Source organism: Polyodon spathula, chromosome 16 (assembly GCF_017654505.1).
Source record: "Polyodon spathula isolate WHYD16114869_AA chromosome 16, ASM1765450v1, whole genome shotgun sequence".
Taxonomy (NCBI): Eukaryota; Metazoa; Chordata; class Actinopteri; order Acipenseriformes; family Polyodontidae; genus Polyodon; species Polyodon spathula.
The window spans coordinates 15890341-15917957 of NC_054549.1; the positions used below are offsets into that span (position 1 = coordinate 15890341).

The 27617-nt window shown below is 40.0% G+C and overlaps 1 protein-coding gene across 4 annotated transcripts; it reads right to left on the minus strand.

Moving 5' to 3' along the window:
- Positions 1–27366, minus strand: LOC121329197 (alkaline phosphatase-like). 4 transcript variants are annotated; one of them, XM_041274666.1, is made up of 13 exons: positions 27160–27366; positions 23802–24083; positions 12835–12927; positions 11703–11822; positions 10131–10246; positions 9590–9764; positions 8311–8486; positions 7761–7901; positions 7356–7425; positions 5433–5567; positions 4519–4710; positions 808–927; positions 1–292 (listed from the first exon to the last, which is right to left on the minus strand). In XM_041274666.1, the coding sequence occupies exons 3-13, from the start codon at positions 12902–12904 to the stop codon at positions 9–11; spliced, it is 1599 nt and encodes a 532-aa protein (XP_041130600.1). In that variant the 5' UTR covers positions 12905–12927; positions 23802–24083; positions 27160–27366; the 3' UTR covers positions 1–8. The 4 variants fall into 4 exon arrangements, with proteins under 4 accessions (XP_041130600.1, XP_041130598.1, XP_041130599.1 ...); XM_041274664.1 differs by having other exon boundaries at positions 12835–13005; XM_041274665.1 differs by lacking the exon at positions 23802–24083.
- Positions 27367–27617: the final 251 nt, after the last annotated feature.

The following is a 27617-nucleotide window of genomic DNA, read 5'->3' on the forward strand; positions in this document are numbered from 1 at the left end:
GAGCAGTATCAGGGCAAGCACAACAGCAGGCTGAGAACGAGGAGAGAGAGGAGGCTGCTGAGTGTGGAGGTGAGAAAGCAGGCTCCGCAGGGGACTGGGTAGCCCCCTTTGCAGTGCTCTGTGTTCTGCCCGATACAGGTGGCATATGCCATCACATGGGGGATGTAGTTCTGTTCGTGTACTCCGTGCAGCAGGTGTGCCAGGGGACCTTTAGCAAAAATAGCCACGTCCTCCCCACCATGGGTCTCCAGTCGCAAAGGCACGGCTGACTGTGCCAGGTAGTTGTTCTGTTCTGTGGTCAGAGAAAGAGGGATAAAAAAACAGGGCTGTGAGTTTATTCTACAATTACTGTTTAAGTTAACTGGTTATTTTATTTTATTATTTTATTTAAGTTAGCTTATTAGCATGTTTGGTGAGTAATGACTGTTGTGCTGGATAATAGTGCTATATTTACCACCGTGCTAAATTAATGCTTACAAAACACTAATGATAAATAAATAACTCAGCAGGTTAATGGAATCGCTTCTACTTGCAACGTATTTATTTCTTGTTAGTTCTGTTTAAATAGCTGTTTGATTTTCGGTCCTTAACAAATGGCGTAAGCTTAGCACAGTGATAAATGCTAAATGAATATGTCGGTGTTTAGTGTCAGGGTCATGGTTTTCCAAACACTTCATATCAGGAATAACCGATGCAATGAACTGAAGGTGTGCTCATTCACTACAGTGAGTCTAGTTTATAGCCACAACTGGTACGGGGCTGTCAGAAAACAACAAGCGGAGTCTTGTGTCTTATTTGACAACGTACTGTAGTCAATGTTGGATATGTTCTCTCTCTCTCCATTAGATAGCCTGAAGCCTGGCCCGTTCCCGTATAGGATGGAGGTGAAGGGCTTGCTGTCCACATCGCTCAGCATGGGCGCCAAACCTGCAGAGACAGACAAGACCTCGCTTTCAAACTAGCACGACAGGGATAAAGAAAAAGCCTACCCCCACCCCCTCAATTCCCGCTACTGACACCCATATACAAGTCTAGACTTCAGCAGAACTTTAAAACTTTGCATAAATTCTCAGGTAAAACTACAAAATGGTATTTTTTTTCAATGTCTTATTGTATTGTATTTGTGCCCCTGGACTGCAAACCTTATTTGGTCCTTGTGATGAGTCAAAGGGATTTCGGTCTGTGATTCAGCCTCCCGACAGTAGATGGCATCAAACCAACTCGGGACTTCCCTTACCAAGATCTTGTGACCATGGCAAAAGTCATCTTTTGAGGGGCGGCACCTTGGTGAGGGGCGGAAGTACGAGTATGTAAATTCCAGCCACTGGAGTCAAGTGAAGGATAAGGACACTTGTCAGTTGGGGATTGGTGTTCCACTGACTACAGAGGCGGGACATTACATACTAAAGGGAACGTACTACTGTGTTCGGGGTTGGTCCAAAAGTAAAATAGGAGGAGTAACGGGTGGAGGGAGAGACTAGGTTGGTGCAGCGGGATTTTTAAAAAAAAACACTAACATTTCTTTTGTCTTTTTTTGTTTATGTATGGTTCGCCACGAAGACGATTAAAGACGAGTTAGCACGGTCTGTTTTGGATTTCACCCCTGCACTCCTTCCCTCACACCATTTTGTTTTCTTTTGTTATTTAATTATTTTGTTGTGTATAGATAATAAAAATAAATTATTTTATTTCTGTACACATAAATTACTGTCTGGACATTCCATTTAATACACTCTCGCCTCACAGTCCTATTGATTTTTTTTTTTTTACATTTTGACTACTTTTATCAATTTTTAAATTGTATTCCCTGCCTCAAGATGGCTTCACATGTACCTGCATGGACCTCTCAGAACTACATTTCCTATCATCCTCCTGCTCACTGGTAAATCCATCTCAGTTACATATGTGAGCAGGAGGATGATGGGAAATGTAGTTCTGAGAGGTCCATGTGGGTACGTGTGAAGCCAACTTGCGGTAAAAAATAAATAAAACAATAAAACAATACACACACCTTACATAAACAGTTGTAGCAACACATGGGAACATGTAACTGTAACAAAGTGCCCGCCCCTGTGTATATTATCTGTTATGTGTTGCGTGTGGTGTGTTTAAATGTTGGTGTATAGACATTGGTACACGGGATATAAACGGGTCTGTGTAACACGAGTGTTTAAAAATGTATATGTGTATTTAGGCACGAGGATTGCACAGCACTTCACGTGCAAGTAAAATGTAGTAATATGTGAGCACGAGGAATTGCACTTTATTAATTCACGTGCTGGGATTCAAGTGAATAATTAATTGGTAATTGAATCCCAGCACAATAGTATATATAGATGCACGTTGTCACATACTGTTGGTTGGGTGTTCGGTGAGCGGAGAACGGGATTGGAGACGGAGGCAATAAGTATAGTAGTAATAATAATAATAATAAGAAGAAGAAGAAGAAGAACAGAAAGTATCTGCTCACCGTGTTTGTCAGTGTCTGTCCGTGCACCGTTTTGTTAAGTTTAGTCTGTTTTTGTTTGTCTATTTATTTTGGCGTAGAGTGCCGTGTCCTGTGTTTTTCATGTTTGTTTAAACCTTTTATTTTACAATAAAACGGCGCCAGCCAGCGCCATCATCATTTCATTTCATCCGTCCTGTGTTTTGTGTTTTTCATTACTTTTCCTGGTTCTGACGCCGCCCACTTCGGCCGTCTCTGTGACACGTGGTGTCCTGCGTGGGATTTAACAGGTTGCCCGCCGCTCTGCATCGCCTGGGGTTGCCCGCCGCTCTGCATCGCCTGGGGTTGCCCGCCGCTCTGCATCGCCTGGGGTTGCCCGCCGCTCTGCATCGCCTGGGGTTGCCCGCCGCTCCGCATCACAGCCGGAAGTACTGTGGCCGGAACCCCACGAAGGGGAGCTGCCGGCCACGAAGAAGGGGGAGGAGGTCTGGAGACCGCCAACCCCAGCAGCAGTTTCGCTGCCGGAGAAGGGGGAGGAGGTCTGGAGACCGCCAACCCCAGCAGCAGTTTCGCTGCCGGAGAAGGGGGAGGAGGTCTGGAGACCGCCAACCCCAGCAGCAGTTTCGCCGCCGGAGATCGTGGGGGAGGTCCGGAGACCTGCTCCCTCTGCAGTTTCTTCCCTGCAGGAAGAACGGTGGTTGAAGCCCCACCAAGGGGAGCTGCCGGCGCCGAAGAAGGGGGAAGGTCAGGAGACCACACCCCAAGCAGCCTTTCCGCTGCTAGGACTACCCTGGCAGGAGACTGCTACCCTGCTGACAGCATTACGACCTGTGGGCCCCTGGAAGCCTCTGGTCCTGGCCAAGGACTTTGGGCGGGACTTTTGGGCTTTTAAGGGGGGAGGTGGCCATTGAGGCCATGTGTGCTTTGCAAGAATCAAGCCATGTATTACATAATTGATTTCGATTCCGTGACCCTCGATTCTCAATCCATTCCATAAGGGATCTGAACTGTGGAAAATCAATTCTAAAGTTTCATAACCTTCACTTAATTAAAACGTCATGGCATTTTGAAGGAGAGTAGAAAATGGCTTTATACTCAATGGGTATACTCAATGGATGATCCGTTGTGCCCTGGCAGGCGGGCGTATCGACCACGGACATCACGAGGGCAAGGCGAAGCAGGCTCTGCATGAGGCGGTGGAAATGGACATTGCTATCGGCAAGGCAGGGGTGCTGACCCGCGAGGAGGACACGCTGACCATCGTCACTGCTGACCACTCCCACGTCTTCACCTTCGGGGGCTACACTCCTATATGTAACAAAGTGCCCGCCCCTGTGTATATTATCTGTTATGTGTTGCGTGTGGTGTGTTTAAATGTTGGTGTATAGACATTGGTACACGGGATATAAACGGGTCTGTGTAACACGAGTGTTTAAAAATGTATATGTGTATTTAGGCACGAGGATTGCACAGCACTTCACGTGCAAGTAAAATGTAGTAATATGTGAGCACGGGGAATTGCACTTTATTAATTCACGTGCTGGGATTCAAGTGAATAATTAATTGGTAATTGAATCCCAGCACAATAGTATATATAGATGCACGTTGTCACATACTGTTGGTTGGGTGTTCGGTGAGCGGAGAACGGGATTGGAGACGGAGGCAATAAGTATAGTAGTAATAATAATAAAGAAGAAGAAGAAGAAGAAGAACAGAAAGTATCTGCTCACCGTATTTGTCAGTGTCTGTCCGTGCACCGTTTTGTTAAGTTTAGTCTGTTTTTGTTTGTCTATTTATTTTGGCGTAGAGTGCCGTGTCCTGTGTTTTTCGTGTTTGTTTAAACCTTTTATTTTACAATAAAACGGCGCCAGCCAGCGCCATCATCATTTCATTTCATCCGTCCTGTGTTTTGTGTTTTTCATTACTTTTCCTGGTTCTGACGCCGCCCACTTCGGCCGTCTCTGTGACAGTAACACAATAAAATAAAAAGATCCTTATATACTTTAAATAACCACTTTACTGTAAGCTTTGTGGTTTTACCTTGACAACTTTAAATTGCTGCTTTTACTCACCAAATATTGAGTTTCCACGGAGAGTGTAGCCCCCGAAAGTGAAGACGTGGGAGTGGTCAGCAGTGACGATGGTCAGCGTGTCCTCCTCGCGGGTCAGCACCCCTGCCTTGCCGATAGCAATGTCCATTTCCACCGCCTCATGCAGAGCCTGCTTCGCCTTGCCCTCGTGATGTCCGTGGTCGATACGCCCGCCTGCCAGGGCACAACGGATCATCCATTGAGTATACCCATTGAGTATAAAGCCATTTTCTACTCTCCTTCAAAATGCCATGACGTTTTAATTAAGTGAAGGTTATGAAACTTTAGAATTGGCTTTCCACAGTTCAGATCCATTATGGAATGGATTGAGAATCGAGGGTCACGGAATCGAAATCAATTATGTAATACACGGCTTGATTCTTAACCCTATTTACTCTCAATTATCATCAGCAGATTTATTTTCAGTAAGGAAAAACACCAACTTTAGACTACTTTAGCCCTTACATTTACATGCCTGAGTTGTTTATTTCTGGTTAATTCATTTCATTGTGTGTGTTTTTCCTTTTTAAAAAATATCTTTGAGAAACTAGCTTCTTGACTCTTTTAGGTCAGCCCACATGTACAGGAAAAACTGCAGTATATATATATATATATATATATACATATATATATATATATATATATATACACACATATATATATATATACACACACACACACACACACACTCTATATATATACACACACACATACACATATATATATATATATATATATATATATATATATATATATATTAAATGTAACTACTGACCTTATACATAGTAAAACTAAAACATATTTTTCTGAACAAAATCTTTGTACAGTATTTATCCAATTGGAAGTGAATGGAAGAATCCCGTGTGAAAACAGGACTTGCTTGGCTGGCCACTTGCCTTCCACCAGCAGGTAGAAACCCTTTGGGTTTTTCTGTAGGATTTTAATAGCCACTTCCACCATTTCAGCCAGGGAAGGATCCATTTGCTTGTCTCGTTCTAAATCATAGTGCATGTCAACTGGCTCGAACAGACCTGAAAAAAACAATACAGGTCATGACAGTCCAAACTGGTAGAATTAAGCATGAAATACCAGTGCATTTGTAATTGGCCTCATGTTTTATTCATTCAGCACATCTCCCTACAGTTCACAGTAGGCAAGAATGAAACTAGCAATAAACCAGTGCAATGAAGGCAGTGAATTGCAGTTTTTTAAAATTAAACATTTGGCCTGGGTTTTGCTTCAGTTTGTGGAAGCCTTAAAATTAGCTAATATAGAATCTGAACAACTTAACGAGGGACAGATGTAATTTCGTTAGTGGCTATTACAACAACTGTCAGCTAATGACCTCTTTGAGCGTGTCTTGCAGGGAATCCGTGAACACTTCATTGGGTCTTGCTGCTTAATTGGTCTCCCGTTAATTCTGAAAAGACCTTGTGGGTTTGTTCTTCTGTTTTTCTGTCTTTTCAAAGAGGTTTACTACTGATCGGTTTTCAAATTGAAGTAAAAACAACACATTTCAGAACCTTCCAGGACATTGTATTGTGCCACATTGTAGCCCACGGGTAGAGGTAAGTTAATAACAGTATGACATGCTACATCTACAGATCCTTCACTACTGTTGGCTCCTTCATGCTGTTGGTCTATTTCTGTTCAGCATCTCCCCTCCAGCATTTTATAACCATTACCAACTGATCTACAATGACAGTGCAGTAGTAGTGCCATTATTATGGCAGCTTCAATGGGATGAGACTGGTTGAATATGACCACAGTGGCAGCATATCTTGATATGCCAATCACAATGGTATGGTCCAATACTGGTACAGTCTACTCCGCTTAAGTGTATATTGTTTCAGAGTATATCCCGCCTAAGTATATTCTGTTCCAAAATCCATTGCCAATGCTGCATTAAATTGACCCCATTCAAGTGTAATATTGTGAGTGTATATTCTGTTTTACTGTATAGCTGTTAACTAAGCAAGTGCATTGTAACTGGCAGCAAGGAATAGGTGGTCTAGGAAAGCTGAATCTCTGGCATGAGCAATCTGTTGAGTTCTTTCCATGAAGAAACAATGCTGGCAGCCACGTAGGCTTCTGTGGCCTTCAGAAGTTGTAGAGTTGTTAAAAAAAAAAGAACATTCAAACCAAATGGTTGTCAGAAATGTGAAACCCCAGAGAGAGAGAGATAGACAAAGGTAGGGTCTGGCGTCTATCTTGGACTGGTTTCACACAAACCTGACTATTTCTGAGAGAGTTTTGTAATGTGTTATTTCCCAAGCAGCTGGTGCATTTTTAACACTAATTTCAGTATTATCCCATACCAAATGGTACCGTATTGTCCTGAATATAAACTGAAGAGTTCCCATAATCAAGGGTGCCTTTATGTGCGAATAAAGACACAATTGCATATACACAGGAGGACTGAAGAACTATGAACAACATCACCATCTTACTGTGGATTATTTGGGGTCAAGTGATCAGAAGAATATAAAATACATAGTTATGTAAGAAATTAAAATGTTTTATTCTGTAATCCGAATTTTCAATCATAATCTAATTTGACCATGCCACTACTAACATGGGAACAAAAATATATTTGTGATAGTACGTTATGGAACTCTTTAAAAAACTGGCTTTAATCATGAAGGTTTTATTACAGAGTGGGAAAGCAGAAATGGCCAATTTGTGTTTTTTACACCTGGCCAGTAAAGCAAAGGTGAGAGCCCCCTCATAATATTAACCAAGATATTAGTTTAAAGAGGCACTTGAGTGAGAAGCCTTCAATAGGGTATAAAATGTAGTTATTTGTAACCACAACCTACCCAGTAAGTAGTCCACATTGGGTGGATTCAAAGCTAACAGTTGGTTCTTGTTCCACACATAGTGAGCAGCCTGGAGAGAAAAATAAAAAAAAACAAATGAATCAGCGGCATGGGCACTTCACAAGCGTTCATAAAGTAAGATTAAACAAGGCTTTGCAATCCACATTCCTATAAGCATTATCTACTATCTACCCCTTTACTTTAATCAAGGATATGTGAATTTCAAACACAATGCTATAGATCCAAAAAAATGCTGTTCCTGATTGCAAAAAAAAAAAAAAAACACGGTCGAGGGTTTCAGCTAAAGTAGGAAGCAGCTGGAAATCTTCATCTTTAGCGCTGGATTTTAAACACGCTAAATTAACATGGCCCATTCCCAATATATTCGCTGTATCTCCCCTCTACCTGATTGCCCTTGGAGCTCTTCCACTCATCCACAAGCCTCCTTCCATCCCGTCGAGTGCCGTTGGCTTTGGGGTCATTGGGGTACTCAACGTCAGGGGTGTTTTTGGGGTACATGTACTTCCGCCCCCCTCCCATAATCACCTGTGAATACATTCAAGGAGGGATGCTTCAAATTAATTAGCTTCTTCACACAGGATTCAACTGGGTAAGGTCAGCAAGAGTTCTCAAGAGTTAAATTGCAGAGACCAGTTCCAGTTTACTTATTCGCAAAGTTAATTTCACTGTCATTTTGTAGCATGTGGTCAATAAAGCACCCTCAGGGGAACAACCCTGCTGGATTAAAGTTCAGAGCTGCAGAGTGGTGGTATTTACATCCGCCACTGTTTAGATATTTAAAATAGACCCTTTGAGTGTGTTGAATTCCAAACTTGGAAAATCTGTATATTTTAACCATGGTTATCATTCCTTTAAAGATCCCAGTTTAAGGGACATGCAATATAGCAGAATGTCATTTAAGATTTAAAAAGCAGAGGTGATATTGTCAGCATACATCGATGTTGGGTATGTTCTCAAGCAGCTGTCGCGCGATGTCCTTGCAGCCTCCTTGAATTGCTTCTGGGGGCATCTCCCCATCCGAGTACCAATCACGATCCACGCAGTGGGCGTAGGCAGCACTGGGCGTTGCATGGTTCACACGAGTCGTCGTGACGATGCCTACTGATTTGCCTGTGAACGAAGTAAACAAAGAAAACAGCACAGCAAAAATGAGAGCTGCAAAGCAGTTTAGAGTAATAGACTTGGTTTATTGGTTTAAACTAATGTTCTAGAGGAGATTGACCTTGAGGTAAAGTATTTGGAAGTCCCTAATAAATTATTAAGGGTTAGAGATTGCCAAAAAACAATAGCTCTAGGTGCCCTAGCTAAAAAAAAAACATACAAAAGAAACAATATTCGAATAGGGCTTTTCAAATGAGCTACAGTTTAATATTGTATAGCTATTTTTAAAATACAAAGACAAAACTAGAAGGCAATGTAGAGAGCACATTTTACATGCATTGCTCCAGGGTCTTGTTAGACCAACAGCTGGGAAAATACAACTCGCACAAAAGCACTTACCGTGCCAATTCTTCACAGCTTGCTCTGGCACAACCACCCTCACAGACTGCCTAATGAACTTGCCAGATTGTGACTGTTCTGCTCAAAGCCCTCACATGGCTATATCCTCCCATTTGATCATTAAAATGTTCTTTTGAAATGAGTCGAGGTCTGACACGCACACAGATGTAAAACTGGCACCCTCTTGAGAACCAAAACAAGTACTAAAACACTTGTTCTAGGTTTAACTGCTCAGTCACGTCTTCTGTGATACAAAGGGGTTGTAAAGTGAGTTCACCACTACTGCTACTGTGGAAAACCCTTTGGTTTGATGTGTGTCCCTGTGAAATTGGTGCTCTATATAGAGTTTTAATCTCTGATGTGAAACCAATATTAATCTGTTATAATCACTGCATAAAACCTGCAGCTGTGAACTCCTTGACCCTGTGAGAACCATAGTGAGGACCCTAGAATCCATTGATTTCTTATGTGTACCAGTGTGCTAATGAATCAGGACTACTGTGCAATATTTGCACTATAGCCATTGTGTTGCAATGTCTGGCATTTCTGCGGTCTGCTAATCAGTTTATTAAGAGCAATTCACTGGTATTTTATAATGTATGCCAATGGGACTTTTCTGTAAGGGAGAAAACATTTCAAAACACAAGTTTTGGCATAAATAACTGAAGATCTGTTTTGTTTCAGAGGAAGAACAAGAGAATTCAGTCCCTTACCAGCATCTTTTGCCCATTTCAGAATGGATGTGACTTCGTTTCCGATGGTGGTGTTGCACTGGGAGCGCACAGCTGCTGCACTCACACCCACAGTCCCCTCGTTTGCCTTCACCCCACACAAGTAGGCTGTGGCTGTCCCAGCACTGTCAGGCACCTGTGCATTTGTGTTGTACGTCTGGAAGGAAACAAGCAAAAGAAATTAACAACCAATGAGTTGACATTGTGAAGGGTCACTTCACTTGCACACAAAACAAGACCATTTTTCCTTTCAGTATGAAAGAACCTTTCAAGAAAACTTCTGCTTTGTTATATATTCTAAATGCAATAAAACAAGCACTGCATTATATGAGTTTAGTGTTGAGAGGCACAATGGTGGGAACGCTTCGCCTCACAGCTCTGTAAGCTAGAGAGTGTTCCCCAATGCTGTCCGAAACACCCCTGCCTACCATTGTCCTGGGCTTCTCCCAAGCAGCCTGACTATTGTGTCTGGAGTTACTGGGAGCTGAAACCATCCAAATGTGCAGGAAGTGAGAGCAGATACCTTAGCGAGTGCCACATAGGGGAACTTATCCATCTCCAGCTGTGTCTCCTCACCGCTGAAACCATTCATCTGACCCTTCAGAATGCGGGCCGCTGTCACCGTGGGAATCCCCATGCCTGCAAAACCCCACACTTCACTTACACATTGATATAACACATTACAGATGCACATTTCAAGGAAAGGTAAGTCCCCATACTATAATCCACAGCATGTTCCTTCTCAAACTGTTTGAACCTTTTTTTGAATGGGGGGATCAAAACAAAAAAAAAGAATGATATATATATTTTTTTGTATTTCATTGAAACTGTGTTCAAATACCTAAGTTTGAGAATTACTGCCTTATGAAACATTCTTCACCGGCAATGTGCTGTACTAAAGCAGTAGAAGTACAGCTGCAATGGGATTCTATTTACCTAACAAATAAAATACTGTTTGTCATTTGCTTGAGCTCATGTAGAGGCATCCATTTAAATCACTAACTTAAATGACCAATGTTAAGAAAAATGTAAAAAGGACAAAGTTATCCAGGGGTTTACAGTAATTGAAACAATACTCTGTACCTCTGGAATCTACCACAAATCTACCATGCTCTCTCCCTGTTCCTCAGCCAAGAACCTCAGAGTAACCCTGGACCCCTGCCTCTCCTACTCCTAGCACATCTCCACTCTAGCACGCACCTGCCGATTCTTCCTGAGCAACACAGGAAGAATCTGACCCTTCCTCACCAACTACTCCTCGCAACTCCTCGTCCTGCCTAGACTCCTGCAACTCCCTCTTGGCCGGCCTCCCTGCATTCACTACCCTTCCACTCCAGCTCATCCAGAACTCCACTGCTCGCCTGGTGTTCTCTCTGCCTCGCTTCTCCCATGCTACTCCACTGCTCTGCTCACTCCACTGGCTCCCAATCACCGCTCGCATCCAGTTCAAGACTCTTGTACTCACCTACCGATGCCTTGACCGGACTGCAGCTACCTCTCCCTACACCCCCACTCAACCTCTCCTCTTCACCTGCACTAGAAGACTGTCTGTACCTCCTCTACGCTCCCCTGACGCTCCTCCTCAAGACACACCTCTTCAGACAACACCTGCAAAACTCAACTCTTCCCTTCTGGACAATATAGTACTCTGTCTTTAATGCACTTTAACTTGCACTTATCTGCTCTCTATTTTACTGTATTTAATCCTGCACTGAACCCAATCTGTAGTACCTTGTATTTCACTTGCACTCATATCTAACCCTGACATAACTATCAACACTGCTACCTGCTCTTGAATTAAATCGTACTGTGTTTTGTATTTGCTCTTATTAGGGCTGAAGTCATTGTATTTTGTATCTTGCTCTTAATTGTACTGTAATTCTTGATATGTACTTTATTTTGTATAGAACTGTAAGTCACCCTGGGTAAGGGCATCTGCTAAGAAATAAATAATAATAATAATAATAATAATAATAGAATGTAATGCCTGAGGATCGAACCCTGGTCTCCAGCTTCAGAAAACAACTTGCTCTGCGCCAAAGGCTTCATTTTCACAATGCAAGCGTCGCTCCTTGTTAAAGTCAGTAGAACCTACCGTCACCCAGAAAAAGGATGGCATTTTTCGCGATGTTTGTGTTGAGGCGTTGCAGGGAAAGAGCTTTCGTGAGAGTTCTCTGAGCCCAGTCTCTCCAGAATTTGGGGTCTTTCTCTTCTTCTGGAACAACAGCAGCAAATAAACACATGAATGAGTATCCTGACAGTGCAGAGTTAGCACTGAACTGGTCCAATATTATGCACACACTGCCTTCAAAACAGTGCTATTTTCTGATGTTGTGAATCGGTCAAGACACTTTTCTGTTTTCCAGCTTGTATTGCTCTCTTTATTTTCTTGATTTTATATGTGTGTTAAGGTATTGAGAAAGACAAGCCTGCTGTGCTGGAGAGTTGGTAGTATCAACACACTGTAAGGGACTCGTTGCTATATTTGTTAAAGAAAGGTGGATATGGTAAAGTAGTTTACATTTCAGTTATGAGACTGAAATGTTAAAATAGTTAACTCGGAATTGCACGGCATATGATAGTTAGTTCCTTCGCTATTTAAATAAAAATACCTAACTGTAGAACCAGTGAGGCAGATGTTTTGAGTTAGCTAGTTATATTTAGATAACAAAAGAAGTAACTGATATTTCCATTTCAAGCTGAGTAGTAAATGAAAATAAGATGTTTTAATTATATTTCCAGCACTGATTATATCTGGAAAAACACTGCATGGAGTTATCAACTTTCTCTAATGAATGTAAAGTAAGTAGATTTGTGCAGCTGTTCTGTGTCACAGCTAGGTGGGTTCCACACTTGGGAACAATTGTTGCAAGCAGATCAGAAGTCAATAGCCTTTCAATGTTTCTGGCATTACAATGGTATCACCATGCATTATTTTTTTTTTTTTCAGTAAGCGTTAAGGCATACTGGCACACATTTATGAAGATCTTTATCTCAAAATGCTAGAAGCCATTCATTTTACAAAATCCTAATTTGGAAGGGCAAAAGCAAACTTACTAAGAGGATTAAAGGAACTGTAACATTGTAATACAACTTGCAGTTACAATATATTCTGTGAGATTTCTTGCTAGTTTCTAATTTCTTGTACCGTTAATATTGTCTTCTCTAAGTTTGCCTTTGCCTGTTAAAGTCGCAGAAATGCTGAATGTAACATAACAGAAACTCACCTGGGAATTGTGGAATTGCTGCACAGATGTAAGCAAAGCTGGAAAAGAAGAGTAGCGCTTTTCCATTCATCTTGTCCTCAACCAGTCAACTTCCTAAAGCGATTAGTGCAAAATGTAAATATTCTTCAAAGCAACTCTAACTACTATTTGAAGATCAGTTCAGTCTGTACCCTGAAGGGAAAACAAAACCACAGCGTTAACACAAGCTTGTCAGCTGAGGCAAAACAAGAGTTCTGAGCTGGAGAGAGCAAGAGGCACAGTTAACATCAGTTACAATGCCAGTAAGGTATTGAAAAGAAGGGTACACGGCCTGCTTGGGTTTTTGCAATATGTTGAAAACATTTGATGGACTATCCTTAGAAATAAATTAGAAATGACAGCACTGCTAGCCTCATAGCACCTTTTAAAAAAAAGTCCATTCTATGAAACACAGCGCCATGCCGCATTAGCACAACATGAAATTGGTGGTATCGCTGATTTCAGAAAAGAAATGAGAAAACTCCTTTGGGAGCCACACGAAATTAAACATTTGCGTGATTCCCAAATATGGTTGCCTTTATTAACTTTTCTTAAATATTATTAACAATTTTCTTTTTTATTATTATTTTTTGTTTTTGTACTAGGGTTTACTTCTAACCTGTGCCATACGGATATGGAATGCTCCGATTTACAACTGAAATATTTAGGGAAAACCTCCAACAAAATGAATGAGTAATCGGCAAAAGATGCAAATGTGTTGGTTGCAAATTATAGACCCTTTAAAAAAAAGAACACAAAGTTCAACCCAGACAAAAAAGATGGATCTCTCACCGATCCTGTTCTTCAGATACAAGGATTGTGTTATTTTAATGTGTCTGCCAAATCAAGGACATTTTAATAGGATTTGCTCCATGCACTGAGTCAATATTTAGAGAGGATTACAATTCCGAGTTATGTAAAGACATATCGTATCTACAGGTCCTTCACTACTGTTGGCCCCTTCATGCCATCTATTTCTGTTCAGCGCCTCCCTTTGCCTCCTGTATTTTATAACCCTTACAATGGCAGTGCAGTAGTAATGCCATTTTTATGGCATCTACAGTTGGATGAGACTGGCTGAATAAGACCACAGTGGCAGGATTGTCATATTTTGATATGCCAGTCACAATGGTATGACCCAGAACTGGTTCAGTCTACCTCACTTAAGCGTAACCCATTACCAATGCTTCATCATTAAATTGACCCAGTTCAGGTGTAATATTGTAAGTGCATATTACTGTATAGCAGTGATACTTTTCATACAGTTAGCTGAACGTTGTGAACTGATGTGAACAGGCACAGGTGTCAGGAATGTGAACGCTTTCAATACATGACCGCACTGCAAAAAAAGGCAACTGAAAGACTTTTCATTAAGAGGCTGTGAAGGACTATGATGTGCTAAAATGAACATACCGTTTGTTAAAGGTACGTTGATAATGATTTCTGTTCAATTTTCAAGTGCACGTAGATGTGTGATGAGAATGAATAAAGCTTTCAGAATGAAAACAGTAAATTGTCTGCAAAGTGCGTACACCGTTGAAGTAAAAATTATTTCCATTTCATTCTTGAAATTCATTCACTGTACATTTAAATAAAATAGGTTATAAACTGTGTTTTTTTATTCAAGTAAAATAATAATCAAATCAAAGGAACAGTTAACCCTTAGCACTGTAGAGTAATGTATTTTGTTACCAGTACAGTAATATTTTATAAGAACTGCAATCGCAGCTCACCAATCCGTTTAAGGGTTTACTTATTTAAGTGTAGAAATATTTGTGAAAAATAGGCTATACCCTGATGTAAGAACACAAATGGAAGAATATCAATACCTGACAGAGGTCTAATACCATCATCTTTAGAGTATAAGGTGCACTCTTTGCATTGCTGCATTTATATATGGGTTACTTGTTATATTTGAGGTGTATTGTATATAAGATGCTTCACATGAGTTATACACAGGGCTGTAAAAAGTTGTTATATTCTGAAAATTACGGTAGTGCTGGTTAACATTTTTCTGGGTAATACACTAGTTTAATGATTTTTTTGTTTTTTTTTATAAACAACTGCAACCAATGAACTTTGTACAAAGCTTGGTTAGGTTGATTAAGTCTGACAGGCTGATGACATTTTAATTGTTGCTTTGTGGTCCTGGAGTGACCGCTATGGTACAGGTTTAGGTTAATGCAGCATTTTTGTTTTTTAAATGTTTTAGGCACATCAGCTAAAAAATTATGGATAAAACATTGAAAGACATTACACAGTAAAGTACAAGTTACTGTCAACACAGTCGAACTGTGAATGAACCGAATTACATTGAAACAGCAAGATATCACCATATCAACTACTCAAACATGTCAAAATAAATAAGATACATTTTATAAAATAAACTTACATTTCTGACACAGCAAAAGAACATGGAAAAACATCATTTGATAATATTCCTCTGAGCTTTTTCTAATCAAGCATCAAGCCTTCAATTATTTCTAATATTTCAGTCTCTTCAGCATAAACGAATATATAAATAAATAGCAATGGACTGACCTACATTGCGCTCCATTACCACCCCCCACCCCCCACACTCGAGAGTGCAGGGGTCACCAAGAGGTTACTGCTTCACAGGTTTTCTACACATGGTGGCCCAGGCCAAAATGGCAATCACGACAGTGATGATAGCAGCGTAGGTCGAGAACAGCGCATATCCGACCTCTACGGGTTCCAGATTAAACATGGTGGTGCAGTGGAATCAGGAGAAGGGTCTGCGTGGTGAGTCAGTTACTGAGTGCTACAGACTCTAACAGCTTCTTGTTGCATCTCCCAGTCCTTATTTCACCCCAGAAATGAAGTGGACTCAGCGGGAGAGCTGGATAATACCTAGCAGGGATTAGCATTAAAACTGTTTACTGCTGCAGCAAAAAGCAGATAACCAGCCTCTCAATCTCCAGGGTTAAGCGTTGACATATCACATGCGTGACCTAGGTACCTCACGACAGGGTGTGCAGTAAGACATATCTTCCGCACTCCTGGGTGTGTTGTGAGGCATGAAGACGTAGGTCAAGTGCCTTCGGCCACCCAGCTCAAAGCAGTACAGTAACTATCACCGCGGCCGAAGAGATCGAGATTTTGAGATTGTAAAGAAAATTAATTCATGACAACGAATTATCATACATTTACTTCTACAATCCTGTTTAATTTCTGTTAGCATTTGACTATCAAAGAAATCGTGACTATCTATTAGGCCCGAAGTCCTTAACTGATTTTGACCAAGACAAGCTTTGATCTTCAGAGGGGATTCGCCTCTAACCCTGCAGAAGCCATTTTATAATGTTTTTTTGTGCCTTCATAGTTGTGGGCAAATACGCACACACTGTAGAGAATTATTCAGAAATCACATAATAGGATAATAAACAGCTAAGAAATGTGATATTAGGAAATGTGGATGATATTCTCTTTATTCACCCCACTGTTGTTTATTAGCAGTTGTTTTTACCTTTCCATGCCACAAAGCACCAGTGGATAAGGAGTACACTAGGTGGTATGTGGAGTTAATAGTCGCCTTTCACTTCCAGAACCTCAGTTGGACTCTGAGCTGAGGGGAACAAAGATATATTCTGTTTATGTTCCAATTTCTCCAGTGCCACTTTCCAAGACAAATGTTTTTGAACCCCAAAAAATGAAAAACCAAAAAACTAAATGGTGACCTCATTTCACCACAGGCCTGGTAATCGCTCCAGCCCATTCTCTAACCCTCTGACTGTGCGGACAATCGTTGGTTCTTTACTGAGTGATGAGTCCTGTTCTAGGACACAGGGTCTCATTGCTTTACCACTTGAGTGAGAATGAACTAGAACACATGAAGTGATTAGGGACCAGGCAGCAGCAGAAACTTATTTCTACAGCGTTGTCTTTAAAATATCGGCACATTCCACACTCAAGTGTGAAACACAAGCAAAAACCAAAAGGGGGCTAGTGATGACATTGCTAGTGCAACTGAGAGAGGAGTACATGGAAATCTGATTCAGGGAAGCCATTCCGCAATCGTGTAAAAGATTGTTACAGTTTGAACTGTTAAGCTCAGTTCATTAAAAACAAGAAAGCACACAGTCAGAAAGCAAGCATTACAAATAAACAGACAGACAGACAGAGGCTCAGCTCTAACCCTGACCCCGGCTGTTGAAGCTCAGGATTATGTGCTATTGAGTTGCATGAGCTGTTATCAAGGTCATTTTAATAGGATCTGAATCATGCAGCAAAGCAAGATTTAATAGCCAAAATAACGACGATTACCACAGTTAACCTTGGTGGAACCATCTATTTCTCCATCTCTGTTCTTGGGTTACAGTTATTATATTCCAAATGCACTGATAGGTCTGGTTAGGGATAGTTCTGGGTAACATTTTATAATGGCATGCTGTAATGGGATTGTTTTGTCCTTTTCTAAACTACTTTAGCTAATGCACCACCACTAACCAGCACAGAGTGGCTGCTTAAGTCTGGCAGATTGAAGGCATATGAATTTCTGCTTCGTAGGATATCGGGGGAGGTTTGGGTGAACCAGAGGATCTGGAAAACGTGTCACACTGCGTTACACACAACGACACAGTTAAATATGAAAGCTTCTTACAAGGCGCTCCAGATTTGTATTACAAAAACAATCCTTAGTCTATTTATTTAATTCAATGTTTCTTTTTCTCATCTCATTGAAGGCCACGGTCTCAGGCTTCTACCTCCCCTTTTCTTTCAGAAGGCATGTCAGGGGCTGCAGCAGCTCACTGCAGCAGCTCATTCAGCCCACCGTCTTGAAAGAGTCACAGTCTTACTCATGTGTTGGAGCAGTCCTATAAATTCCTTAAATGAGTGTCAGTTAATTTATCACACCAAGTTGATGTATCCACTTCTTTCTTTCTTATATATTCTCATAATAATAATAATAATAATAATAATATTAATAATACATACATACATACATACATACATGCATACATACACTTACAGAGAGCCATAGCACTTAACAGTAAAAGATCATGAGAAAAACAACATTGTGATGCTTTACAAGTCCAAACTCAAGACACACTTCATTGCTCTGGCTTACGCTGTTACACACAAAAGTAGAACAGCTATCTGTAATCCCTTTAGTCAGCGAATTCCAAAACCAGGTTGGTACTACATAGCCAAAAGAACAGCCACCAAATCTGTCCTGTTTAAATCTTGAACACCAGCAGCCTCGATGACCTGGGCTGGTGTCCAGGGACATAAGGAGGTAAAAGCTGAGCAAGGTAAAAAGGGGATGAGCTGTGCAGGCAGTGGTCAGTAAGTTCATAAACGTGGGCTGCTCTCGACACGCTCACAAACTGGACACTTAAAACACGCATACAGAACACTTAAGTGTGTATCGTTTCATTGTATATCTAGTTTTTATTAACCAGAAATAGAATATCACAGTACTGTATTGCATTGGAATTGTTAAGCTTTTTTTGTTAAAAAAAATTTATAAATAAAAATACAGACAGGGACTGACCTAGCTTGCTCTCCATTTTGCCTCTCAGAAGTTCATGGGTGTACCCAAAGGTTTGATTTTCACAGCCAGTCTGCAGGTGAAGAAACAGAGCAAACCCAGAACCACAGAGAAGAGGATACCGGAGAACACCGTGGTGAGCAGAACTCCAACCTCCTGCGGCCCCAGAGAAAACATGCTGGCGTGGGTGAGGGGGGAAAGGGGGCCAGGGGGTCTTTAATCAGTGCGAGACAGAGATCTCCCCAGCCGTGCAGACTCCCAACAGCTTCATCCTCCTCCTCCTCCCAGTGTGCTGTCATTCACCAGCCTCAGACATAGTGTCACAGCACAGCCAGATAATACCTAACAGGGATTAGCATGAAATCTGCTAGCTACAGCAGCACACAGGTAAATAACCCGTCAGCACACATACTGTTTACATACAGTATGTTTTCTTGTGTTTCTATGACTGCTCTCAACTTACACCTTGCAAACGACAAGTTGGATTAATTTGGAAATTGCGTATGCCTTTCTAATGGTCGTGGAAGAAGCACTCAAAATCTCAGATTGTTATAACAATAAACAAATCACCTGTGAGCCTTTGTGACATTTATTTTTTTATTTTTTTACTGCAGCAGAGATTGCGTTTATAATATCACAATATCAGCCACAGTATGTTGTGTTTATAAAGCCAGTTATGTTTAAGCTATTAAAACACACAGCCCAATGTTTAATCGGTATATTCGCCCTTTCAACCAAATATGTTTACTGTAGAATGTCTACTTGTAATCTACTGCATACCACGTCTCATTGTTAGCAGCGCTGTCAGTTTATCTAGCATCATAAATTATTCAAAAACAAAACTGAAAAAGTATGAAGCCTCAGATTCTTGCAAGAGCAAAGCACCCTGCAGGCAAGTCATGGCTCAAACATCTGGAGTTCCAGGATGAGGAATAATTTATACCAAGCTAAAAAAAATGGCATAGTATGTTGTGGTATTCCCCTCAATAAAATTGAGGGCAATGATATATGCAGTTTAATTAACCTGTCCTGCATCTTCTGCAACCTAACTAGAAACTGGTTTGCCACAGATTGCCACTAAAATTCAATGTTTCACCAGCAGGTTTCACGCACTGAAAATGAGGTCACTATAGAAGGCCATCTTCTAAAAGGAAATACTATAGCATGTAATGGGTTACCCAGCCAGGTACTCGACGATAAATCATTGGGATCCTTAAAGACTCGATTGGACAGTTTTGAGATCAACCAGCTCTTTCGGGTGAGATGTAACACAGAGGTCCTATTGGAAGTGACTGAATAGTTCAGCCCAAGGTCTCTGGAAGCTGATTTGGATAAAAGTGTCTGCTAAATGACTAAATAACAGGAAAATGGAAGATCCCTGATGGGTCTTAATATTTGTTGCAGTAGGAAACTACCAATCTAAGTTTCAATGAACTCAACATGCGTATGGAATATGAATTCAGAATTGCAATGAAAGGTCTACAAAGCACCCCAATTGCATATCTATTGTCTGTCTGTTAGCATGTAATGAACTTCATATCAATTGAAGACTTATTTATGCCACTCAAAATTAAATGGAAACATCTAAAAAAAAACTAAAATAACAATAGTTAAAAAAAAGAATGGCGCACAGCACCTTTAAAAAAAAAAAAAAAAAAAAACACTAATCTAAAGATAAAACAGACTACCAAAAAAAAACCAAATATGCAATGTTCTGAAATGCTTCGCTGTAAATATTTGTGTTTGATCCTGTGTGAAGATCCTGGGTGGGTACAGCATTACAAGTTCTGGTTAAATCAACTTGATATCCACCTTTAATGTACAACAAGTGAACAAATTGACTGTTCTTTCCAGTGAAGGACAGGGTTCGATCCATGATGACAGGGTCTACAGGAGATCAGAGGCTTTCAGTAAGGACTAAGTGGCTATCTTAATAAGGTCACAATAGCTGAGGTATTTAATTGCTTTGAAACGTTAAACAGAGGCACTGTTTGTTTCAGGAATTATTTTCCATTTCATTTTAAGATTACAATGTAGAAACACCTGCCATAGCACAGTCAATGGGGGTGTAGGGACACCCTGGGCACGTGGACAGCAAAGGTCTGGGCTGGCACCCAGTCTATAGGGCATTTAAATATTAAGATCTGTATTTTCAAGGTGTTTTACTGCAGTCTTTAATTAACTTTAATTAATTTTTTTAAAGGAGAAATCTTTTTTTTTTCAATGTTACAAAATGAAAGGCAAAACTTAAAATATATAGCTTAGTTGTTTGCTTTTAGCTTTTGTAAAATTAAAAGGTGTTTTTCTCCTTTCAAGTAGGACTGAAGGAAAACGCATTGAAAAAATATCCCTAAATCGCTTCAGATGTGTTGTGGTGATGCGAAAGTGTAGCATTGAAGAATCTGCAAGGGGTCTTTGAGAAATTCTCTCCTCTAACAGTTTTAAAAAATCTATTTCACGTTAATGACGCCTTTCCATTAGAAAAAATGTGAAAACCTACACAATGACGACAATTTGTATTAAGAATAATGTCAAACCAAACATTATTTTGTCGTGATGGGTCTATAATAAGTATACAGTCGGTGGTCTGTGGGCTTGCCAGCTGTCTAATATTGACAATTCACCATAACAAACTACATTTTCAAAGGATGACTTTAAGAAGTAATACAAACATAGGAAGAGAATAGGAGCAGACCCAACTGTGCTGTTTGTACTACAGTGATATGAGGGGGTTCATTGCATAAGAACTGCTGTACACAAGGACAAACATACAGAAAGGTTTCTAAACTTAAACTGTGCCCTTGACTGCTTCCTCTCCAGCTATCTGCCTAGAGCCTCCCACTTCATTCTCAGTAAGAGCACAAAGCCTGCACTGTATTTAACTAGGAGGAAAGCCAAATGTGTTGCCACCAATGGAATCTCTTACTCAGTAAACTCTCCAAACTGTTCTTCATTGTGTTTTCAGTGGGGAGGGTGTCCAGTGGCACAAACAATTTCCCTCCCCTCTTCAAGGTCCAGGATACACTCCTGCTCTGTGGAGTCTCTTCCACAAGAGATGCCAATGATGGCTTCAGTGCAATCTCTCTATAATTGTCTATTGGTATGCTTTAGACTATGGGACATGAATAGCTGTGTAATTACAACGTAATAACTTTGATACTGCCGTGTAATTACATGGAAATAGCCCCTGAATAACATCTTGTTATCTGATGTAATAACAAGACAATCAGGCCATTTCCATGTAAATATAAACTCCATTGCTAGTTATTATATAAGAGCAGAAACCATCGGCAGTTATCATTTTAATAAAATGTTATTTTATGGTCATATATGCCTTGTAATCTAAAGTGCTGCCATGTTATCCCCCAAAAATGAATTGGTGATCGCCAAGACTGGTACATTAGAAGATTCTCTTTTCAATTTCATTTTAGCTTCCTGCACTACACAGGTGAAACCATGTTTGAAAAAAGATATGATCAAACTAGATCGCCAACATTGCAGCTTTAGCACATCCTTACAAAGCAACTGTGAGCAGGCAATAGCCACAGTCATGGTTAAACGAGTGTGACGCATATGTGATTATTTCATCTGATTTGACTTGTATGTAGGTGAGCACATTGTAACCTGCCCCCTTATCACCCAAACAACCCCCTGCCCTGCACACACACACACACACACACACACACACACACACACACACACACACACACACACACACACACACACACACACACACACACACACACACACACACACACACACACACACACACACACACACACACACACACACACACACACACACACACACACACACACACACACACACACACAAACACACACACACACACACACACACATTTTGTACGGAAAGAAAAAATTTGGCTTGGGTGTGAGGAACGGTACAGGAAGACATATATTTTAGTGAGTATTTTTCTTTTCTTTGGCACTGTTCCCATTTTATTTGTCTTATATTATATTTGGCTTGTATCTGACATATCACAAGAGATGGATTATGATGATGGTAGATCGTTCATGGAAGGTTTGATTTGGCAGGGTCAAGGCAATCTGTCTTGAATGTTTAACTGTTTGAAGACGGTACTCCTGTTAGTTTAGTTTTCTCATCCAGAGAGGTATTTCATTGATTCTTTCATTGAAATTTGTTAACGCACGCGTTGGGGGAATAACACAGCACTAAAAGACGTTTTTTCAGGGAACACAAAAAAGATACAATGTCAGAAAACATATAGATGAAAGGACTGTGTTTTAAAATAAGTAGGCTTCCGTTTAGATGTACTGTAGTTGATGTTATTGGTACAGTACTATATTTTCAACAGAACTAGTATTTTAATTCAGAACGATGTGATTCTGAAAATATTATTTGCCAAAATAGACTGTAATACAGTACATAGCTTTAAATCCGGTAGGTATTGTAGCAGTATGTAAAATTCCCCATTAACGACCCAACAGCAAAATAAAATAAAAATGTTACCCATGCACAGAACTGCATAAAGCTTAAAAGGCAATGCAATTTAGCAAAAGATTTAAAAAAATTAAAAAATAAAGTTTTCAGAATAAAAACAGTATCCAAAGTCAGTATTCAAAATTGCAGAATTTTGTGTGCTCAATCAGTGTGTAGTGTCACAGTTCCGGGATCACGAGTGTCAAAATGAACGTTTACTTTAGATAGTTTCTAAAACTGTTTAATGAATACATTACCATAGCTTGTCTTTTTCTGGAGGAATAATAAAGACAGAGTGATTTGCTATTCCAAAAAAAAAAAAAAACGCCAAGTACATTGTAACATTGAAATCGTGTGTGACCGGTAAATGTATTAAGTTGTTACATACTTATAATAGGGATTGATTATATTCTTAATACAAGGGCGGTAAAACGCGATGTATCTGGGTAATAGATACCCTGACTGTACATAACTGATGTGTTTAAAACACAAAGGCAGCTGCCAGCCATACACGTTTGTTTAAGATTCAGAATGATGTCATTGCCACTAGAACAGTCACAGACAAAAGTTTTTTGCTCCATTTAAATTGTAATTTCAAAAATCCTTCATCGTGTTATTGTGTTTCAAAAAGCTGGTTAGGTACAAGTTGGACACTTATGTAATGGAGTGGAAAGGGCTAAAACTTGTTCAGTTGACAGATTTGGATACTGGTAACTAATAATAATAATAATATAATAATAATAATAATAATAATAATAATAATAATAATAATAATATAATAATTATTATTATTATTATTATTATTTATTATTATTATTATTATTATTATTATTATTATAATAAACACCTGCCACAACACTGTAATCCACCGTGGGTATTTTGACTGGGGAGAGTAATACATTCCTTAAAGAGTATTTTCAAATTGCATTTATTATCATTAAGTGCCAGGACAATCTAGTACACAGCAGTGTATTACCAGCAAAACAATAGGAAACCTGATCCAAAGTGGCAGTGGCAATAGGGGAGAGGCAGCGACTTGCTTCAGCCAGTGGGTGCTTTGAAATGTAATGCACACACACGCTCTTCACTAATGTCCCAGTTTAAAGACATTATGTTTCACTGTAGCCCTCGGGATGAAATGGTCAGCAATCTTATTTACATCTGGTCAGGTCTTGATGGACATTAAGGACAGCAACAGGATTCAGCCTCATCTGTCCCACTGATGACCAAAGTCTTCTGAGGCTGGAGAATGAGTGTTCTGCAACACAGGATGAAACACACGCAGCTACAATATTTCTGATTGTCAAGCATCCACACTGCAGTCTGACAGAACTGTACTGGCAGAGACTGAAAAAGGCACTATGGAAGCATTCTGCACCTTTTCATTTTAGCCAAGTCTTAGATTTCAGGGCAACGTTTTTAACTTGAGAGATCATTAATAACCTTTATCAGGTGCTGAACACCCATGGGTGCTTGAGCCCCGCAGCACCCACGGAATTGGAGCCTATGCAACAGGAAGTGAAAAGAAGGGAATGCCAACATAATTTCAAAGGTAAGCAAAGAATTATTGCTGGCTAACTTCAAAAACAACCTAACTACAACATTGATATTACAACTTGAACTGCTCATGCAGGTATCTCCTTATGTCAAGTTCAAGCATGTATAAGATTCAGAATGACAGTCGTTTCCGTGCTCCTGTGATCATAACACCATATCTCCGCAGAACTGTAAGATAGTAGGGCATTGTGCTGAGGAGGAGAACTCATGCCAGCGCAGTATATATTTACTTGTGATCCTAATCTTTCTTCAGTCACTGTCTTACCCTGACATCATTTCATTCACACCCAGTTAGCAATGCAAAAAGAACCGCTTGGAACTCAAAGACACTATCTGTGATTACACAGCCACTGGTCCATTCACACTCAATGCAACATGCCTAGTCCTAATCCTAATTTGGAGGTTGAATAGTAAATACCAAGCAGTCATATAACTACTGTTCTCGGTAGAATGCAAGCTCTGGTTAGGACTCCGGCTGTAATGGCTCGTTTTAGATGACGTCTTCAATCTTTGCTCCAGTAGTACTCCGTTCACCTGTCTATTTGGTATTGACTGGCAAAAAAAGTGACCAGTCCAATCCTGATACCTGTTAATCTATTCATTTGACCGGGATTGCTGGTTCCCGCCCAACACTAGTGGTTATCCAGATAAAGATGCACTGGTGTAAAATATTGCCAATGCGCACTCTCCAAACTCTTTGTTTGTCTGCTGTTTGTACATGCAGTTAGCTGTGGTCAGACACAAGCTATGTTTCCATTAAACTTTTTTATGCGCCAAAACTCATCCCTATTAGAAAAGACTTGTCTGTGATGGAAATAGACCAAATTCTGTTAATATATGTCAGCGAACACAAATATATTTGTTCAATAGGGGTGGATAAAAATGTGTCCTATACAAAAAATTATGCACACAAATGCAATGGAAATACTTTACTAGAGAATTTTATGAGCTAGCTATACTTTTTTCAGTCATATGGTGGTGTTTACGTGGTCAACGCAGCTCATCTCCACCGGAACACTGCATGGAACTAAAACTTAATGACACATATCACATGTCAAGCAATCTACCGACTATGGCTATGGCCAAAAGCTTTGAATATCATTTTAGGGTTGAGACATAGCTTAATTAAAAAAAAAAAAAAACTACATGAGCATAATTTAGATATTTTATTTAACACCATTTAATCAAATAAACTATAAAATGGTATCGCAAAAGTCTACCGGAAGCCATAATAGCAGTCCAATTTTAAGGCCCATTTTAATGGGACTACACCAGCTGTCCAAAGACAGCTGGAAAGAAATTCAAATTAGCACCCTTAGGGGTGCTAAAAAGGATGGGCCTTAAACTAATTAAACGAAAACCGGTCAAAAAGACTTCAAATTAAATATTCAAAACAAAAGGGGAGGTGGTACAGAGAACGCCCCCTAGAGTCCACTGGTCGACAAACGATGCCATAATAGCAGTAGTATTTCATGTCCGTTTTTCGTTAAGTAGCCTATATGAAAGAAAAAAAAACTACAAAACGGTACGTAATTCACTATGTTAACGTAACATTATATTCAACAGCTTACACTGGACATAGCAACATTGGTTAATTCTATAGGGTGCTTTAAAGCTTTTGGCCACAGGTATTATTGCGGTCATTCAACTTAAACAACACATATCATATGCAGGGGTCGGCTCAGTCATGTTATGAGGGACACCTTACAAAATACTGACTTCACTAGACATGATCCTATATGTTGTCCGTTAGTCTTACGTACAGTTAATTATACTATAAAATAAACATAGCCTCCCTCTCTCATAATGCTGTGCTTGTATTACTGACGCACTGTCTGATTTAAACCATACTATTTTCTGTACTGGAACATAATTTTGTTAATTTTCCAAACAACTGAATATGGTTGCACTTATATTTTCTGCATTACAGCCGCCACATATTTCTGTAAGTTTCAAAAACGATGGTAAATAATAAGTTGACTCGTGTCACTTTGGCCAGTGCTTTCAGCACACATTCTGCACACAGAATGTGTAGATCTACCGCTGATTTCTGAGTTTAGCTGAAAAGGCAGAGTCCAAATTTCGCATTGTTTCTGGCAATAGTGTATACAGTGTAGTCTTTGGAAGGCAGAGGAATCTGAGCCAATTTTTTGTGGCCATCTCTGTAAAGATGCTACCTGTTGTAAATCGCAACAGCTTTGGCCAAACTACAAGACAGCTCATTCTGTGCGTCTTTTTGCTCCGCGTTTACTCGTTAATATCCCCAGTACAATATTAAACGCTGCGTAGTGTGGACGCTAACCGTATTTAGAACTTCTAAACCGGTTTAAAGGCATAGTGCGGAAGGGCGATAAACTGTATGGTATCAACAGCCTGGTTAAATAAAATAGTCACAGAACAAAATGAATACAAATTGGGTTTATTTCAAACATGCAACGCGTATGAGGAGCTGTATAAGGACGTTTAATTCTTCTTCTTTTAATCATAACGTTTATGGGAAAAAAAAACATTATTGAAAAAAACAAATACGCAATCGAGTTCTGAATACTGGAGTTGAAAGTCAGCAAACTTGAATAGGGTTTGCTTTAAAAATCTAGTGACAAGAAATTTGCCATGCCAGGACAAGCACCGTACACGGTGTACCACGTTTTAACGTGTACCACAAATTATAGCACCAGGCCGGTTCTTAATAAGTATATATATATATATATATATATATATATATATATATATATATATATATATACCAAAATATATATATATAAAAGCAAACTTACCTGAAAATATCTCTTTAAAGATTATGTTCTTGCAAACTTTTTGCTCAGTGGGGACTAGCTACCGCTCATAAACCCGCTTTAATACTCCACATATGGGCTAAAAGTCGCTGGGTTGCAGGCGCGCTCTTGAACAATCACACATCAATGTCTGAATCAGCCAATTCTCGTCTCTTTTATCCTGGCTGCTTTGGTCGGTCTTGAGCAGCGGGGAACCCCTCTAACTGTGCAGTGGAATAAAAAGTAGACCATTGGCTCCTCCTGCCGATGCTCTGGCAAATAGTGCGGGGGGGGCGGGGGGGGGGGGGGTGGGCTTTGATTGCAAAATAAACATTGCAATTATTTGTATCATTTTTGGGGGTGGGGAGGTTTCTTTTACGTTTTTTTTTTAGAAAATGTGAAAGCCAAAAAAATAATGCATCCCACTTTAGACACCAAAAGTTGCAATTATCTAAATCTGT

What these genes read in the sequence shown, in the direction of transcription:
- LOC121329197 (XM_041274665.1), bottom strand. Translation starts at nt 12,904, where the DNA reads ATGAATGGAAAAGCGCTACTCTTCTTTTCCAGCTTTGCTTACATCTGT. An exon ending in CCTATGTGGCACTCGCTAAG is followed by an intron (nt 9,765 to 10,130) that starts GTATCTGCTCTC and finishes GTTTCCTTCCAG; the next exon opens with ACGTACAACACAAATGCACA. An exon ending in CAATGTGGACTACTTACTGG is followed by an intron (nt 5,568 to 7,355) that starts GTAGGTTGTGGT and finishes TGTTTTTTTCAG; the next exon opens with GTCTGTTCGAGCCAGTTGAC.